Source organism: Crocodylus siamensis, chromosome 13 (assembly GCF_052110815.1).
Source record: "Crocodylus siamensis isolate JL-2025a chromosome 13, ASM5211081v1, whole genome shotgun sequence".
NCBI lineage: Eukaryota > Metazoa > Chordata > Crocodylia > Crocodylidae > Crocodylus > Crocodylus siamensis.
In genome coordinates this window covers 3,917,157-3,934,915 of record NC_143407.1, presented here as the reverse complement: position 1 = coordinate 3,934,915, position 17,759 = coordinate 3,917,157, and the positions used below count along the sequence as shown (strand labels likewise).

At 46.7% G+C, this 17,759-nt stretch overlaps 1 protein-coding gene across 3 annotated transcripts; it reads left to right on the top strand.

Annotated features, from left to right (window-relative positions):
* Window positions 1-3,548: 3,548 nt before the first annotated feature.
* DYRK3 (dual specificity tyrosine phosphorylation regulated kinase 3) lies at window positions 3,549-14,050 on the top strand. Of its 3 annotated transcripts, none has more exons than XM_090025701.1 (3): window positions 3,551-4,030; window positions 4,958-5,073; window positions 10,794-14,050. In XM_090025701.1, the coding sequence occupies exons 1-3, from the start codon at window positions 3,988-3,990 to the stop codon at window positions 12,363-12,365; spliced, it is 1,731 nt and encodes a 576-aa protein (XP_089881827.1). In that variant the 5' UTR covers window positions 3,551-3,987; the 3' UTR covers window positions 12,366-14,050. The 3 variants fall into 3 exon arrangements, with proteins under 3 accessions (XP_089881828.1, XP_089881827.1, XP_089881826.1); XM_090025700.1 differs by having other exon boundaries at window positions 3,556-4,030; window positions 4,962-5,073; XM_090025702.1 differs by lacking the exon at window positions 4,958-5,073 and having other exon boundaries at window positions 3,549-4,030.
* Window positions 14,051-17,759: the final 3,709 nt, after the last annotated feature.

Below are 17,759 nucleotides of genomic sequence, written 5' to 3'. Positions count from 1 at the left end.
ACTTCTGCCTTCTCAACAGCCTCCCTTTTTAAGGGGGCTCCTAGTTTTTCGTGGTGGGCCTAGGCCCGAATGCCCCGAGCACTGCCGGGCAGCGCTGGCATGGCTGGGTGTGGAAATACTGAGGCCTGATACATGAGATGGACTCCCGTTTGCAATCGCTGGGTTTTTGTTGTCTCACACGTTTGGATCTGGCCTTTCTGGGCGCTTGGCCACCAGTGCATTGCTTTATTATTTTTTCTGTAATCAAGAAATAAGTGAAAGCTAAGAGCTGGCATCTTCCAAGGGGGGGGCCTAGAGTCTAATAAGGCTGAGAACTACTAGCATAGGGGACGGCGTGTGATTTACCCCGCTGTGCACCCAGCCCACTGGCAAGGAGAGTTGGCTCTTAGTTTGATTAATTGCCAGACCTCCGCCTAGCATCAGGAAAGTCTTCCCACTGCAGCGGTGTCTCAGCCCGGAGGCAGCATGTCATGCACGTCTGCGTGTACAGAGGAGGGGGTGGGGAAAAATGTAATTTGATTGCTTTCCAAATCCTTGCGGAGCGTGTTTATGGCAAAACAGTGATGTAATCAAAAGGGAAAAGTATATAAACCCCCCTGTAACAACATGGACAAGGTAGCGAGCAGTACGTGAAGTGTGGCCTGGCCGGGATCACCTTCAAGAGTGTCAGTCCACCTTCTTCCATAAGCGCTAGGCCTCCAGCCCTTCAGCTGAACACGTACCGGTGAACCTTCAGCCAGCAGGATTTAAGTCAAATGAGTCATTGCCCTGGCCTCTTTGGTGGAGCAGGGCCTAACACTGGATAAAATACTTCGTTTAAAGCTGTTTTCCACATGTTTTTTGTTTAGTGAGGTCCTGCTCGGATGAAGAAAAGCAGAAGCCCGAGCACACCAAGCAGGAAGACGTAACGCTTTTTCAGACAGAAGCAGTTGGAAAGAAATGCAGTTTTTCCTCGCAAGGACTTCTGTGGAAATTCTGATGCACAACTAAATACGTACTTTGAATAATCCCCATTTCGAAATGGGTGCACTTGTGTGTGGGGAGATACTGTGTGTGATGCAGGCTGATGACTTTTCAGGTCTCTTATTGTCTTTTAGGAGAAATATTTGCAACTGCTTGTTCCAAAGACCACACTGAATACAGGCTTCTCTATAGTGACCAGACAGCAAACTCGCACAGGATTCCTCAGCGGTGACCATGTAAAACCCTAATCTTGTGTGGGGTGGGGGGGACCCCTTCTCTAACTTTGCTCCTTGTGAAAAGTGAGGCATTGACAGGTAGCCTCAGCTCCCCCAGACACAGATTTTGTTAGAAAGCAGAGGGAAGAGTCCTGCTTCCCAGTGGCATCCAAAATTGAAGCAGTTGGTGAAAAAAGGTAAAGTAACCCTGAAGGGGGCCTATACTTTAAATAAAGATTTTAAAAATAAATCCATTGTGTGTAGAGCAGTGTGTCCAGTTCCTCTCAGGGTAGAAGATATGGGCGTTCAGTGGTAGAATCCCTTTCTGCTAGGCAGGAGACCCAGGTTCAACTCCTGGATGTGTGTATAACTCCAGGCAGCGAGGCACCGAACATCCAGACTCGGTCTGGCCTTTGGATACGGTTTCAATGACCTAAAGCAGAGAGGAAAGGTCTGGGCAGCCTTCACTCCTCTGCACTCCTGCCCAGGTGTACACCTCCAAGGTCCTGGTGGCCTCTCCTGCATGCACCATGATCCAGAAGGATGGACACTTGCCTACCTGAAGATGTGGTGCAGGAAGTGAAGCACACCCCCAGGGAACGTGGGCAGGGTTGTGATCTCTCCTACCAACACCAGGTGGCTCTGAGTCTTTTCTCTGCGGCACAACCAGCCCTGAGCCAAGGATAGGGAGGCAGGGCATTCACTGGAGGAGGGGCTCCCAAAGAGTCATCCCTGGGCACTGGGGATGTGTCAAAAGGGCTTGTGGGCTGCATTTTGCCTGTAGGCCTTGCTTTAGAAACAGCAGCATTAGTCTTTTTTTGGTCAGACTTGTATTTAGGAGGGGTGTGCCCGTTTACAAATACACTACTCGTATTGTCTATTTTAAAAACTTTTGTCTGTCTTTGGCATGTCCTAAGGTATCTGAGGGCCTTACTAGATTATTTGCATCTATCCGCACCAGGAGGGAACGATTTCTGTCCTGTTGTTAGAGATGGGAAACTGAGTCACAGCACTGTACCACCGTCTCATGTTAACCGTACTTCTTGGCACAACCACACAGTGCCTGGTCCCCAGTTTCATAGGGACCTCATGAGGTCGAGTCCAGCCCCTAGTATATTCCCGCAGTGGGAAGACCAACAGGCATTTGCTGTCTTGCAGTAATAAACCTACCTGTTTGCAGACAACGAATCCTATGACCCCAGCTGACTTCCTGCCCTTTGGGCAGGGGGCTGGACTCGATGATCTCCCGAGGTCCCTTCCAGCCCTAATGTCTATGAAATCTATGAAATGAAGACATATAGACAGCCAGACTACTAAGGCCTGTGACAAAGGCCACTGCAAGCTTTGCTGCCATAATGATGGTGGTTAGAAGGGCACTCAGATACGATCGCTCTCTGCCATAGTTGTACTTGCAAGTGTACCTGTAGCTAGCACCGACACAGGCAGGCTGGCAAACCTACACATTTGCCACTGTACTAGATTTGGCTGGGATAGGGGAGGGGTTAGAATAAATCACTTCAGCACAAGTCCAGTCATAGCAGCACAATCCCGGCCCACACCCTCAGCATTTTGCCAATGTGTCAATTAAGTGCATGAATAGCTATGGGCGTAGGAACGCCTTGCCTTGCTGTCTTACTTGGTATAGTAACTACTACTTGGAGGTGAGATTGACTCCTGAGCCCTCCACTTCAGGGTTTCTGAAGCAGCAGCCCTGAACTGACTTGGCCGTCTCAATCTCAAAGCCTCCACTGGAACGATAAGGACAAGAAACGGCGCCTAAATGAAATGGGACAAGGCTTAGGGAAGGCAGCGCTTGTAGTTCATGAGCACTGTTTCTGCTGAGCTCCCTTAAGTGCACGTACCGGGCAAATTGCCGCCTTTCCAGCCCGGCTGTGTGCAGTAAGACAGCAGTGCTTTTCAACCAGGTGCTGCAAAATCCTTTCGGGGTGATGTGGCGCAGCTAGGTTAGCACCGGTAGGAGCGCGAACGTGATTCCCTTTCGGACAGGAACCCAGAGTATCAAAACCATTCTGACCGGGCCTGGTCTTTGTGAGCCCTTTGCAGCAGAAGGATTGCTCTATTATTTTGAAAAAGATTGGTAGAAACTAAGAGCAGACGTTTTCCCAGAGGGGGGCTAGAGTCCAACCGGGGTGAAAACCGCTGCACTGCTGCATCGTGGCGGGCAGAGCGCAGCTGGGATACACCCAGCCCAGGGTTTTCTCTCTCCATCCGCAATCTGAACTCTGCTCTCCCCTAGCACCCGGCCTTCCTCTGCACTTCGGATGTCAATACACCGGGGCAGATCCAAGAGGGCGCGGGGGTGCCGTTACAACAGCTGGGGCACAAATAACCCAGAGACGCTGGCGCACGAGTCCTGTCATCGTTCGGACTAAATGATGCCCCGGCTGGCGTCAGGAAGGATGGGAAGGGACGGCCTCTCCTCTCTCTCGAGCGCCTGCTGACAAGGCGCGTGGAAGCAGGACGTTGGCCGCCGCTCCCGGCCCGGTGGCCGGTCCGCGCCGGGCCAGGCCCGAGGCCTGTGTGGGGGGCACTTCCAGGCCGCGCCGCGCAGGCCCTGCCCGCAGCAGGGTCCCGCCTGCGGGATGCTGCGGGAGGAGGCCGGCTCGGGGCGGGGAAGGGAAGGGAAGCAGCCGCTCTCTCTCCTCCCCCTTCGCCTCCTTCCCCCGCCGGCTCGCGCCGGGCGCAGACGCCGCCTGCCCGGGCGGGGAGCGCGTTCCCCGGCAACGTGCGGCGGGCGGGCGGGCGCAGGGGATGGGGCGGCCGGGCTGCCGGCCGAGCGCCCCCGGCCATGATGCTGCTGAGCAGGAAGGCGGAGGGGCCGCTGGCCGCAGGTACCGCGATGCTCGGGGCCCTGCTTCCAGCTGCGCCCCTTCCCCTTGGGATCCGCTCCCCCCTCGAAAAGCACCGCCGAGGGACCAGGACGCGGCCCGGAAGGGCCGGAGCCGCCGCGATCCCCGGCTCCGGCGGTCCCGATGCCACGCGAGGGTTTCCCCGGCCCAGCCGGGACGGCGCTGGAGGATGCGAGACCCCCTTGGGGCGCTGTGGGAGACGGGGTGGGCGACGGGACCAGCGTGTCCTGGGCAGGGGGCGAGGGCACCCGGCGCGTCTGGGGCCTTGAATCGGGGATTTTAAAAAAGAATGTCTTCTTCTGCCCGGGGTTGCTGGCTCAGCTCCTTGGAGGGGGTGACAGAGCTGGGGGGGGGGGTTATACTCTTCGGAGCAAAGTATTCCTGGTATAAGATATGACCGTCTTATGGTCATACAAGCGCAGTACTCGGTGGCTTAACAAACGCTCTGCCAATGTTTTGAAGGTATCTGTTGATCCGTGTTGTGAGATGGTGATGTTAATGGCTTCAGACACTTTAAAAACATTTTTTTTTAAAGCATGGTTGTGGTATTTGGCAGGCACCGGACAAAAGAAAAGTCTGGTGGCTCCCCCCATGGTGTTCCTCTTTTTTTTTGTCTCTTGCTGATTGGTGTTAATATCAGCACATTTCCTGAGCTTGATTGCTGCATGTCGCTTTTACAGGATACGTTGACTGCTTGAGGATGGAAAAGGTTCCTTCTGCCTAGGGCTAGTTCAGGATCATCCTTGTTCCTTAAAGAATATTTTTGCATGGCAAATGATAAAAAAAGAAGAGAATCTAAGCAAAGCCCCAAGTTTATTGAAAATGAACTGAAACTCAGCCAACTGTCTTAATCAGAAAAAAAACTTCTAACTGTTGTGAATAACTGGCTTGCATATGTGATGTTTCCAGCCAGATATGGAGACGGATTGTACGATTCTTACATGAGAATAGATCAGATCAGGTACCAGGACCCCACAAATGAAGAACGCAGTCCGTCCGGACTTCCTTCACTTGGGAGATCGAACGTAAGTCATTTGCAATCTTCTGTATTTCAGGCTATGTGATAACGATAGTTACCTACCTCGCTGTATGCAATAAATAAGTAGACCTATCGTTAAAAGCTCGTAATGGCTGATTAGCATGATAGCCTTTCCTGAGTAGCATAAAAAGAATAATAACCTCGTATCGTGGTCTGCATGAATTTCCTAGACCACTCTGGCCAAAACCCACTTTATAATCCAGCCTTCCTACTTTGATCAAGAAAATTAGTTTACAGACTGTCAAGACCTTCATGCCATTGCACATCACACGTTGATAAATATGGCAGTCTGTTACTCCACAGCTGTGTTGTACTGTAACGATGGCAGATTTCCATTTAGTTTCTCACGTGAAAATACTTGGAATAAGTCTCTATGGACAGCAACCAAAGGCTCTGTGTGGCTTGTACCTCCCCCCCTCCCCTCAAGGCATATAGAAATGTAAACCCCTCGGGGAGCTCTGGTATTACCCACCACTGTAACTGGTAGCAAAACAGCACTTCCTAGACTTCGTGTGTTTGACTTCTATTTTTATAGTGGGTGTACGTTTTTGTTTTGAGCAGAAGTTTTGCATCATGAGAGCCATTCCTAAGTTGTCTCAGCTGGGCTGGAGCAATCAGATTCAGCTGTGCAACAGTCCCATTGTAATACTGTCTTTAAACGCATTTTGGCTTGTGTTGCATCCTGGCCTAAGTCTTATAGTGAAGCCTCCGCTCCTCAAGGCCTGTGGTTAAAAGCCAGAATGGAGAAATGGGATGCAGTAAGAAGCCAATTTGGACACAAACATGTTGTGAGGCAATATGGTTATGGCAGCTTATGCTAGCAATTCATTTGTCCTGTACCCTTCGCTAAGCAGATGGCTGCGTGCGTGCATGTGCCATTTTTTGGGGGGGTACATAGATATGAAAGGACAGTAGTGCTCTCTTTAATTCCTGAAATGATTGGTGGCTGTGCAGTCCCTCGGCGATAGCAAGTGCTATACTTATCTCACAATGTAGCCATAACTGAACTGAAGTCAGCAGAGTGGAACTACCAGAGCACGTGGCAAATGTAACCACATCTGCGCTTTGCTTCTGATTTGCAGCTCCTCCTTGCTCCTTCATTTGTATTCTGTCTGTATCACCCGGAGGTTGTAGTGATTTGGCTCTTTTCAAAATTTTCTGGGTTTGAAGTATAAAACTTTACGCTAGAGTTGGGAGACTGATACGTACAACTGGCTTTCCGTTGTGTCTCGGCTGTGGACGGTAACCAGAAGCCTTTGAGAGACTAGAATTGTATTTGAGTTTGTGAAAGTGATAGTAGAAACACTTAAATGGCAAAACATTTAGGAGACAGATTAGCTGTTTCCTCCTCATTCATGAGTGTTTGTTTTGAGTGCGAGGAACGAGTCTAACAAAGTCTCTCTGCAGCATATCATCTTGTCAGTCAGGTTTCTTGGCTGCTAACAGCAAATTTATGGACAAAGTAAACTGTGCAGTCCCTGGTTCCTAGGAGGAAGCTGTTTCAAGACAGCTGACGTGTTGCTCAAAAGTCATCTGCTTTGGATCGGAGCCTCTTGGGGTCAAGTGCTGACTGACCCATCCTGCAGTCTGTCACAGTCAGGTGGCCCCTTTGCCTAACACCCCTTCTGCTTCTGGGGACTAACATTCAATCCTCCCTTACCCCCTGCTGCCTTCGAGTCATGTTACCCCTGGGAAAAAACAGGGTTTTAGATCCAGACAAGAAGGGGATTCATTTTGTTGAGAGGGGGCTGTCAGGAAAGGTGAACTTTGGCTTTTCTACAGGCTCCGTTACTGCTATGAGAAATTTTGCTGCCTGGCGCAGCATTGGTAGGCTGAGCGTTGCTCTCGTATCGCTCACATTTAGAAGCAGCGTTACGCTGGAGCCTCTCTTCAAGATGAAGCGTAGTTGGCACACTTTGGGGTGTCGATACTGGGACTGACTCAAGCAATGCATTTGACTTGCTGAAGATATTTAGGAAATCTGAGCCATAAATAGCATCCATTTTGTGCAGTGTGCTTTGAAGCCGTGGTGCTCGATTCACCTACCCAGGTACTAAGGGCTGCTCTGTCGGAGCTGTGCCAGGCGGGGCTGCCATGGAGGTGCATTGAATCAGGCCAGATACCTGACAGACGTGCAACAATCCTTCTTCTGTTGCTGAAACGATCTGGCCTGGCGGGTGTTTTATATGCTAAACTGAATGCAAGGGAAGAGCCTTAAAATGGGATGCCTTTTGTGAACTGTGCGGTGTGTGCTATAGCATCACGCCCCCCTGTAGCTATAATAGTATAAAGTGCCAGTACACTTCAGGATAATTCGCACAGTCAGTAAATGAGGGGGAATGAATATTTTTAATGAAACCTTACTTCAAGTCATCATGAAAACAGTGCGAGTCTTTTTCTACAAGCACCATTGTCCTGATGAAAGGGGAAATATTGGCTATTGAGTTTTTTTTATTTATTTGTCTTTAAACCCTTTCCCCCTCACTATTAACACAGTAAGGCATCAAAAATATTTTTATCTTTTCACTTTTTTTAGCATTCATTCAGTTGAACTCTGAGACTGACTAGTCCGGTTTCATCGTCCACTTTCTAATTCCTGAGCATTTGCGCAAGCTGCTTAGGTGAATAGGACTCCAGGGTTATTTAGCAATGTTTGATGCAGACATTTCTGTTTAGGCTTTATATGCCCCTCCATCCCCTTCTTTTCAGCTCTCAGCTCTTATGGTGAAATGCCTTGCTGGTGTTCCTTGAAGTGAGTGGTGATTTTGGAGAAGAATTATACCATGCTTTGTGTAGTAATTCTAGTACTTAATCAGACTGCTGGATTAGTTTCTAATTATAACACTGTAACAGAAGGGTGTGTGGGACCCTGAGGGTCTGTGTTTTGGCATGGCTCCTGAATGCTTCTGGTGTCCAGAACAATAAAGTAAAGCCGATAATTTGTATTCTAGGGCCTCTTGATTGCTTTGTAGGAGATGGAACATGCGGCACCCACAGGGCAACGTATTAGTGAGAGACGTAAATACAAGTTAGCGGATGGATTTGTCTTTGCAAGGGGTGAAGCACTGCATTAACATTTTCGTTAATCATTTTTCAGGAGTGCATTTTGGATGTGAGAGGGGAGGGAGAAAGGAGTAAATGGGAACTGCCTGGAAATCGGTGCTCAGAGGAGCACCCAGCTGGGTGGTTCGTGAGCAGAACTGCAGCTCAGCCCAGGCAAGCTCAGGAAGGACTTTTGACCTTGGCTGCCCAAGGGTGTGAGGAACAGTCTGCTGCAGTAGGTAGCTTCAATTTTGCACCTTCACCAAAGCACCTTGGAAAAATTAACCACCGATTTTGCATCTCTTTTAAAGTGTTTGAATGTTTTTAGAGGAAGTTCCCAATCTTGTTTTTCAGCCTGGTTTCCAGTTATTTCTCTGTGGAAAGAGTGTCCAAGGGAAGTCACACTGCAAGCAAAATACTGAACTTTTCCCAAAAGTGGGGGGGTGTATGTGTGTGTGTGTGGGGGGGGGGTGTCAAAATGACTTCCCCTTAAAAAAGTCAAGGAAAGTTAATGGGCTTAACCGCCTACCCAGCAGAGTGTTTTGAGTGTCTGAAACTACAGTGGACTTTCAAGTGGCTGCTGTTGTCCTTCTACCAAGAAACGTTTCTGACTCTATCCGCAGGAGGCCTGATGAGCTTCTGAAGAACCTTTTTAAAGCCAAAAAACTGGTCAGTGCACAATGGAAGATGATGTATAATGCAATGGCCCATAGCTTCTTGGCCCTTACAAATCCTCCCTGCCCTGAATCGTGAATTCATTTAAATAACACTGGTTCTTTTGTGAAGAATACCCTAAAAGGCTAGCAGAGGTGAATTTTCAAGAACCAGGTTTAATGGCCTTCATCCAAATTTGGTAGCGGAAGTAGTAAATAGACCTGGCTGAATACAATTTCCCATCCAAGGGCAGACACTAGGTTTTCAGACATCTTTAAAAGAAAATAAAAAAACCCAAGCCCCCAGAACCTTGTGCCAAGTCTGGACGCTCTGTTCATTTGGGAGTTTAAAGTTTTGATCTGTTTGATGTGAATAGCCTTTTATTCAGCCCTCACAACGTCTGTCACTCTTTATCTCAGCACTTCCCCCACAGGCTCAGAAGAAGAAAGTGTTTGCTCTAGGTTATCATTTTTTTTAGCGATTTCCTGGAAAGGTGTGTCTCTTAGCTATGCACTGCTGGCTTTTCTGGACAGGCACAGCCCTGGGTAACAGGGCTTTGAACAGAAGATCCCAGGGGTCTGAACAGCAATGATTTAAATGGCAGCCTGCGTTTTTATGGTCTTGGGCCACAAAGCAAGAACTAATGGTTCAGTGCAGCACCAACCAGATGGATCTTTACAGAAAGAGGTGTGTGTCTGGTGGCTTTTGGCTAGAATAGTCATTCCCCTTTATTTACTGACTGCGCTGAGATGGTGGGTTGTATGTAGCTAAAAAGGAATTGGGTTTTATTGCTCTGGATCTCCAGGTTTATTTATATTTTTGCTTGATTCCCGAGGAGTTATTTCAGTTCCAAGGATTGGGTTTGGCACATGTCTTACATCTTTATTTTGAGATGAAAAGACAGAATGGGAAACAGATGTTGCCCCACTAGTTGTGACTTCTTCAGGGTTGCACAGAGGAAAGTAACACCTCTTGCCTCCTCGCAGTGTGGAGCCTTGGTGAATCGAGAACGGGGGGGATTCCTGAGGGAGGGCATGGATGTCATAAGGGAGGAACAGTTTCCGGAGGCTCAGCGGTTGCTCATTCAGAAACTTGTAAAAAATGACAAGCCTTGACTATTTCACAATGCCGCTTTCCTACTATTTATATTTTTCTGTTGGTAGACGGGAAACTATTTAAGCCCAAATTAACTTAGAGCAGTGAGTGGGAATGACCTAGAGGACTGCAGAGAAGCGGATTAACGCGGGTATTCTTGATTACGCCTCCGCAACAAGGTCTCGAATACACTTGAGTAACCCTACTGGCTGGGCACGCTGGGGATTGCTCATCACCAAATCATGCTTTGTCATTCTCCTCCTCTCACCCCTGTGTTTTCAGTCCTCCTATTCTTTGTCCATCCTGGTTTCCCCTCCCCCCCCGCCCATGTCCTGTTTACACTCTTTCTTTTGTCTTTCGCCTCTGTACTCTTGTCCACAGAATAGTTTTCATATGTTCAAGCTAGATTGCACATCTCAGACAGCTGCAAGCTGCATCTCTCCCAGTGTCATGCTATGAGCCTAAACGTGGCCATGCTTAACTGCAGTGCTTTTCTTCTAGCTGGATGCATGTGAGTAAGGGTAGGCATTTTGCCCTTAGGGGAATGGCTGCCTAAGGTGTACCTTCTCTCAAGACATGGGAGAAAGCAGGGCAGGATGGCACCTTCCAGACTTAATCTGAAAGGCATAAGCTTTTTTGGGTGACAGCCTACGGTGTCAGATGCCATGAAGGTATGGTGTGTTGGTGCTCATTGCATCTTCAGAAGTCCATTGCATTTTGTTTGCATCCCTGTGTATGGCAGGCACGTAACTCTGGTTGGTTAAGGTAACAGCGTGCCCTGAAAATAAATGTAAAACTCTTGCTGAATGGCAGCACTTTGTTCTAGGTGGTATTATTACATTTTGTCCTGTGCATTGTAAAAAACCCAACATTTAAACTTTCTTGTGTCGTGTTTTTTTGTTGTAATTCCCGCAGGTCACTAGCAACAAACTCACAATGAAGGATCATCCCCTGACTGGAAGTCAGGTCAAAGTTGAGCAATTATTTGAGGACTCTGGAAACAGAAGGAGCAGTACTCTTCAGTCTGCAGGGATCAGTGTGTCCGAAAGATCTCTTCCTTCCCTGACGAAAGATAAAAGCACAGACAGCTTAGGCACAGCCAAATCTAGTGGTAGTTCATCAAAAACACATAAACCTGTCGCTCAAGCTCCAGAGCAAGCACTGAAACAGTATAAACATCTGTTGTCTGCCTACGAGCAGCAAGAAATCTTGAACTTCTCTGAAATTTACTTTGTGGGTCCAAATGCAAAAAAGAGGCAAGGGGTCATTGGCGGGCCTAACAACGGAGGGTATGATGATGACCAAGGTAGTTACATTCACGTGCCTCATGACCATCTCGCTTACCGCTACGAAGTCCTTAAAATCATCGGGAAGGGCAGCTTTGGGCAAGTGGCTAAAGTTTATGATCATAGACTCCACCAGCATTTGGCCTTAAAGATGGTTCGCAACGAGAAGCGATTCCACCGTCAAGCTGCGGAAGAAATCCGCATTTTGGAGCATCTCAAGAAGCAGGATAAGACTGGCAGCATGAACATAATCCACATGCTGGAAAGCTTTACCTTCCGGAACCACATCTGCATGACCTTTGAGCTCCTGAGCATGAACCTGTACGAACTGATTAAAAGAAACAAGTTTCAGGGGTTCAGCATCCAGCTGGTACGCAAGTTCGCCCACTCGATACTGCAGTGTTTGGACGCGCTCTATAAAAACAAAATCATACACTGTGATTTGAAGCCGGAGAACATCCTCCTGAAACAGCAAGGGCGGAGTGGCATCAAGGTGATCGATTTTGGGTCCAGCTGCTTTGAGCACCAGAGAGTCTACACGTACATTCAGTCTCGGTTCTACAGGGCGCCAGAAGTCATTCTGGGGAGTCGCTATGGGATGCCTATCGATATGTGGAGTTTTGGCTGTATTCTGGTGGAGCTGCTGACTGGATACCCTCTCTTCCCTGGCGAGGACGAGGGAGACCAGCTGGCTTGCATGATGGAACTGCTCGGAATGCCTCCTCAGAAGCTCTTGGATCAATCCAAGCGAGCCAAGAACTTCATCAACTCCAAGGGTCATCCTCGCTACTGCACGGTCACGACGCACGCGGACGGACGAGTGACCCTCAATGGCAGCAGGTCACGCAGGGGTAAAATGCGGGGTGCTCCAGGCAACAAAGACTGGGTGACAGCACTGAAAGGGTGTGACGACCCCTTTTTTATAGAGTTCTTAAAAGAATGTCTTAGCTGGGATCCTTCTGCACGCATGACTCCAAGTCAAGCTTTAAGACATCCTTGGATTTGCAAACGAACCCCCAAGCCCCCCAGCACTGATAAAACCTCGAGTAAACGGATATCGAACTACACAAGCTCTTTCCCAGGCATTAGTTCCAAGTTGCCTCCAGTAGTTGGCGTGGCAAATAAGTTGAGGGCCAATTTAACATCGGACTCCAGTGGCAGTATACCTCTATGCACTGTGCTACCAAAACTGGTCAGCTAATGGAGAATGACATACTTCCAGAGTTCTGTACCTTGTGTGTTAGTTTTCCTCCTAGTAATCCGTAAGGTGGTGAAATGCGGAGGTTTTTAATGGCTTTCCTTTTTACTAAGCACTAAATCTTGTTTAGAAAAAGTTGAAACGTAAACATTTCAAGGGCTAAGTGTTTTATCAAGCTGTTTCAGTTGCAGTGTGGTGCGTACGGCATCACTTGATAGGTCAGCACATCTGTTTGGCTCAGCGCAGCGACATGCTTTAACAGATGTGCCAGGTTGGTTTGAGTGTCATAAAAAAACCAACAAGTCAGAGCATTTCTTATCAGGGCCAGCTCAGTCAGCAGATGGTTTGGCACTGACAGCAGGCAAACTAGGTTTAAAATGCTGCTGTTCTCTTGGATGGAAGGATCTCTGCTTTCTGTTTTAACTTGCAAATGAATTTTTGAACTCGAGGGAAGATGTTGCAGCTCCACTGTCCAGAGCGCAAGTGTTTTAATCTGAGGAGTCGGGAGGTCACTGGCAAGCTGCTCATTTATGTTTTAACAGTGTGATTGTTCTGTCCTGCTTTCCTTTAACCCATGGTGGCTGGGATTTTTCAAAGGAGCCCAAGGGAAGTAGGCACCAAAGGAGATAGGCGCCTAAATATCTTAAGCTGGGATGTTGAAAGGAGCCTGCAGGCGTTTGGGGACATGTTAGTTGTACATAAAGACATGTATATGCTGCTCCCGTTGAAGGGTGTCTGGGTGCACCCAAGAGCAGAATTTGGCCCGCAGCATTAAGCGTGGATTGCTCAAATCCTCTGCTCGGAGTTGAACTTCAAGCGTGTATTTTGGCCAAGTGATTCCTTCTCCATCCCTCCCCAGCTGAAAATGCCCATCCTAAAAACAAGCACCCTTGCTACTGGAGGCTGCCTTAGAGAAATGCCTGCAATCCTGGCCTTTTAAAATCCCTTTTTGTCCTGCAGGGTGAATTCCATTGGATTACACTGAGCTGCTTCTTAAAAAAACAGATGCTCCTTTCCTGCTAAGCAAGTTGAATTTTTAAGGGCCGGGACTATAGTGAGAGGCTGTGTATGCGATAAGACTAGTAGCTGAAGGAATGGTCTGAAACCTTTCTAAATGTCATCTCTCAAATACCCGATGAACGCAGGTTAAACCATCTAAGCAGTTTAGTGTCTTGAAACAAGGAAGTGCGTGGGGAAAAATGACTGTGTTTCAAGTTGTGACCTCTCTGGTATTTCTGAGAGGGTGATGCCTCAACTGCTGTTTTGCATGCTTCAGATACACATAAAGGCTAGGTACAGACCAAAGTGGTATCAGTCGAAGTTACGTGGTTTTCTGTGAGCGGCGTCGTTTAGATCGGTGGCGAACAGAGCACGCATTTGCCCTTCGGTGGGGACGGCAAATCTTAGACTGGGTTCTGTCATTTTAAAACCAGTCTGCTTGCTCCTTTATGGGTACTATAAACCTGTTTGCGATCACCGGTAAAAGTACGACGTCTGTACCTGGCCACAGGTTTTTTTTGTGCGTGTCTCTCTCTTCCCCGTTTCTCCCCTTCTTTGCCAAGAAATGAAATGGCATTGTGATCAATAGAGGCAGCGGCACAACTTCCTGAAACTGTTAATCGCTGTAGCCCCATGGTCTGAGCTGAGTTACAAAAACATCTGATCTCTTTCCAAGTGCTTGAACACAGTTTTAAATACAATTTAGAGCTTTTTTATGAGCCAAGGATTTTAAATTTAATGAGTTTCTCTGTAGCAATTTTTTTTTTATGATAGGACAGGGAAGTTCCTAGTTCCATAATCAGTGGAGTGATTGGTGTGGCCGGCAAAACAAATTGACCGAGCATTTTAAATCCAAGGCTCTTGTTAGGTGATGTATGGGGCGCTTTCTCATTCCTGTGTTTACTTACATCCATCAGTGGCATGTTGGATCAGGGGCCCGGGTCCGTAAGGTTAAAAGCATGTCAGAAAACCAGGATAAAGCTTGTCCAGCTTGGGCTTTGGATGTCGATCAATGGCAAATGCCTTGAAACTGGTTGATAAAGTGACAGAGCTCAAGTTGAACAAATAGGTCTATTTGATTTCTAAATTCCAAACTTTCCCAAGAAACTTGGCCCTATTAAGTATTTGCAGTATATACTTTTTGTGTTTTGTTCAGTCGCCTTTCTACACAAGTGTCCCATCAGCCTGCTTACTAGCTGTGGTAAGGCAATACAGGCCAGCTTTTAGCCATATACAGTTAACGGCTCCCAAAAGCCATGGCATACGATCCTTGTCTGTTCCTGTTCCACTTCCTAGGAGCTCACGAACAGTTTCTACAGTTGGCAAGGCAAAAGTGTTTTTTGATAGGTACATGAGGCAGGCATATTTTTAGACATGCTAGAGGATGCCTGCAGCTTTAGGATCATCTTGAATATATATGTAGCATCTTGATAAATAAGAGAGACTTGAATGATTTTTTTTTTCTTCCCCCCTCTTTTCCTGGTACAATGAACCTTCTGGCATTGCAAAATGGCAAACAAAGCAATGGCAGGCAGAAACACCTTGACCCTGATTTGGCAGGGTCCCCTGATCATATGCTTAGCTTTAAGCATGAGTCCAGTACATCTAGGACTACCCATATATATAAAAATGGGACTGTGTTTAAGTATTTAGCTAGAGCGGTGCCTGCATCCCAGTATCACAACAGACTGGGGAAGGGAGATGTTGGTGATCTTAGAGGATTTCTGCTACATTGACGGGTAAATTTCTGTTCTGAAAAAGAAGTCAGTGGGCAAATTTGGCTCTGTCCTGCACTCATTCACCCCCACTGACTTCAGTATAATTTAATATGTGTTTATCCTCTTGGCAAAATTTGACCGGATAGCCCACAAGCAGAACGCACATCTGAATTCATACTGGTGTGAAAGGGGCAACTAGAAGCCTGGTCCTGCAAGCCCTCTAAACGCCGAACCCTTTGTGAGGGCATGTGGGAATGACACGCGTGCAATCTTTGGAACCTAAAACTAAAATGTCCAACAGTGTCACATCCTGGAGGCGATCGCGTTTTCACCAGTCGAACCTCACTAGTGCTTGTTTGGCTTCATGCAAAAATATGACTATCTCCAATACTGGTACGTTGCGTGCTAGTGTGTTCAGAAGTAATGCTGATATTTGTCAGGGTAAATGAACACAGCCACTTTCTCTTTTTCTTTTCCTATGGGTATGGCAGTGTCCTCTGTCTTCTTGACTTTGCAAATCTACAAGACCCGGCAAATCTCCCAGGCATTAGTGAGGTTCTCCTGCCGTTTAAACCGCGTTCACCTGATACTCTAGCACAGTGGTCTCCAAGGTGGGGTGCACGCACGACGATGCATTGGGGCGCGGGAAGAAAATACTAGAACTTCTATTTCTATTTCTGTTTCTGTTTCTATAAATATGCATATATTGGGGGTGCGTGCTCAAAAATTTTTTACTGATAGGGATGCATGATCAAAAAAGTTTGGAGACCACCGCTCCAGCACAATTCAAATAGAAATTGCCAGCCAAGGTTTACAGTAAAACAATGAATCACGCTTCTAAATCCCTTTTACTGAATAAGTCCAAGCTTGTTTAAACAAGAGTTCCTTCCAGTGTTCACGATATTTTCCTGCACACAGCGTCAGCTCCGTATTGTAAATAACAACATTCGCTGCTTATTGTGTGGTTTTAATCTTCTTTTAAGAAGTGTGGGTTGTAGGACTTTGGTTTAGCAATATTTTTTTATTTAAATTGCTCTATAAGAAGAAAGAAGCATCGGATCTGAGACCTGCTACTTTTTACACCGGGGTCCAAATATAATCTGAAAAGCCCGTGGCTCTGTGGTCCAAAGTGATGGGACAGTGAAGTATCCTTCTTGCACTAAAGATTAGGATAATAATTTTAGAAGGATTTACACAAGAGGTACATTTACTTAAGGGTCTGTTATTTTCCTGCTGTGATCTTACTAACACCAATTGCTGACAGTGGTGTTTCCCATTTTATATCGCTTATGACTGTGGGGCGATTTCAGCTACCGTCTGTACGCAGCCGATTCTGTTGTCCATTAGTATTTTTTAGCTTTCCTTCCTACTTAGCTTGAATACAATCTCTGGACTTGTGGCAATTGAAGAATCTGGATCAAACTGAACAGAAGGTGTTTTTAAAAGGTGTTTAAATACTGTGAGGCAATTTATGTGGGACTGTTAGTCAAAATCTGGTATAATTCACAGTGATAGTGACCCTTTTGGACTGGGATGCTGTTAAAAACCATCTGGTATCTTTGTAATGGTAGATCAACACAAGAGGTGCTTTGTAGCAGCGATCCTCTTAAAACTACCTCTGAATAAACCTTGGGTCCTTTTTAAAGACACCCACTGCAGACCACAATCCCCCTCCCTTTTTAAAAATCATGCTGGGTGCTTTGGTTGTAAAGCACATACATGATGATCTCAGCAATGTCTTGCTAATCCCATGAATACAAGAAAAAGGCTGATTCTGCACCCAGAGCTCTGTATTTATTTGAGCGATATAAATCCTCTGCCCGGCAAAGTTTAATGCTGTTGTGGAAGCAAAGGGCCAAAATGATATGGAAAGATTTTCAGTACTTCTATGCACTATACAACTGAGATTAAAAACAGATTCTGCACCAAAAGGCATTTCTGATGGACAAGGTGGAGGGTTTTTTCTCTCGGAGGTGCTGAGTACCGATCACACGCTGATTTCAGGAGGAATTATGCGTGCTCTTCAACTCTGAATGTTGGCTCCAAGTTCTCATACTCCAAGGATACCACAAGCGCCATTTAAAGATTTTAACATTTTTCTCTTTTTAGTAAGGTATCAGGGACATGTAATTTATATAATATGCAAGTTTCATGCATCTCGCATACTTCCCATAGAAGATCCTCTCTCTAGTCTGGTGCAAACTTCTACTGGTGTTACATTAAATATAGCCTCTTAATATTGGTGCCCACCATGCCATATGAAAATCCAGGGTCTTCAGACCCTTACAAGCCAACCTTCTTCTGGCTGTTTTTAAATGACGTGTGCTTCCTTTCTCCCGAATAAAACCCTTATGAATGAACTAACTGGTTGATTAGTAAGTCTGTGTTGCTACAAGAACAAAGTGTTCCCTTTTCATAGTACTGTGCCTTATTATTTTTACCAGCCTACATCTGTCTCAGTGCAATCCAGTTACAATTCAGGGTTTCTTATACATTGAAGTGTTCACACAAAAATGTCAGTATGTCTAAAGAATTTACAGGTTAGCCTTTGTAATATTGTAAATACTGTGATGAGTGTAATATGGTGGAAATTGTAGAGACCACTTAAGGTGCATGTGAGCTTACCCGTTTCTCTCCGTAAAGGAACACTTTTGAGGGGGAAAAAAAGTCAGTTTTCAAC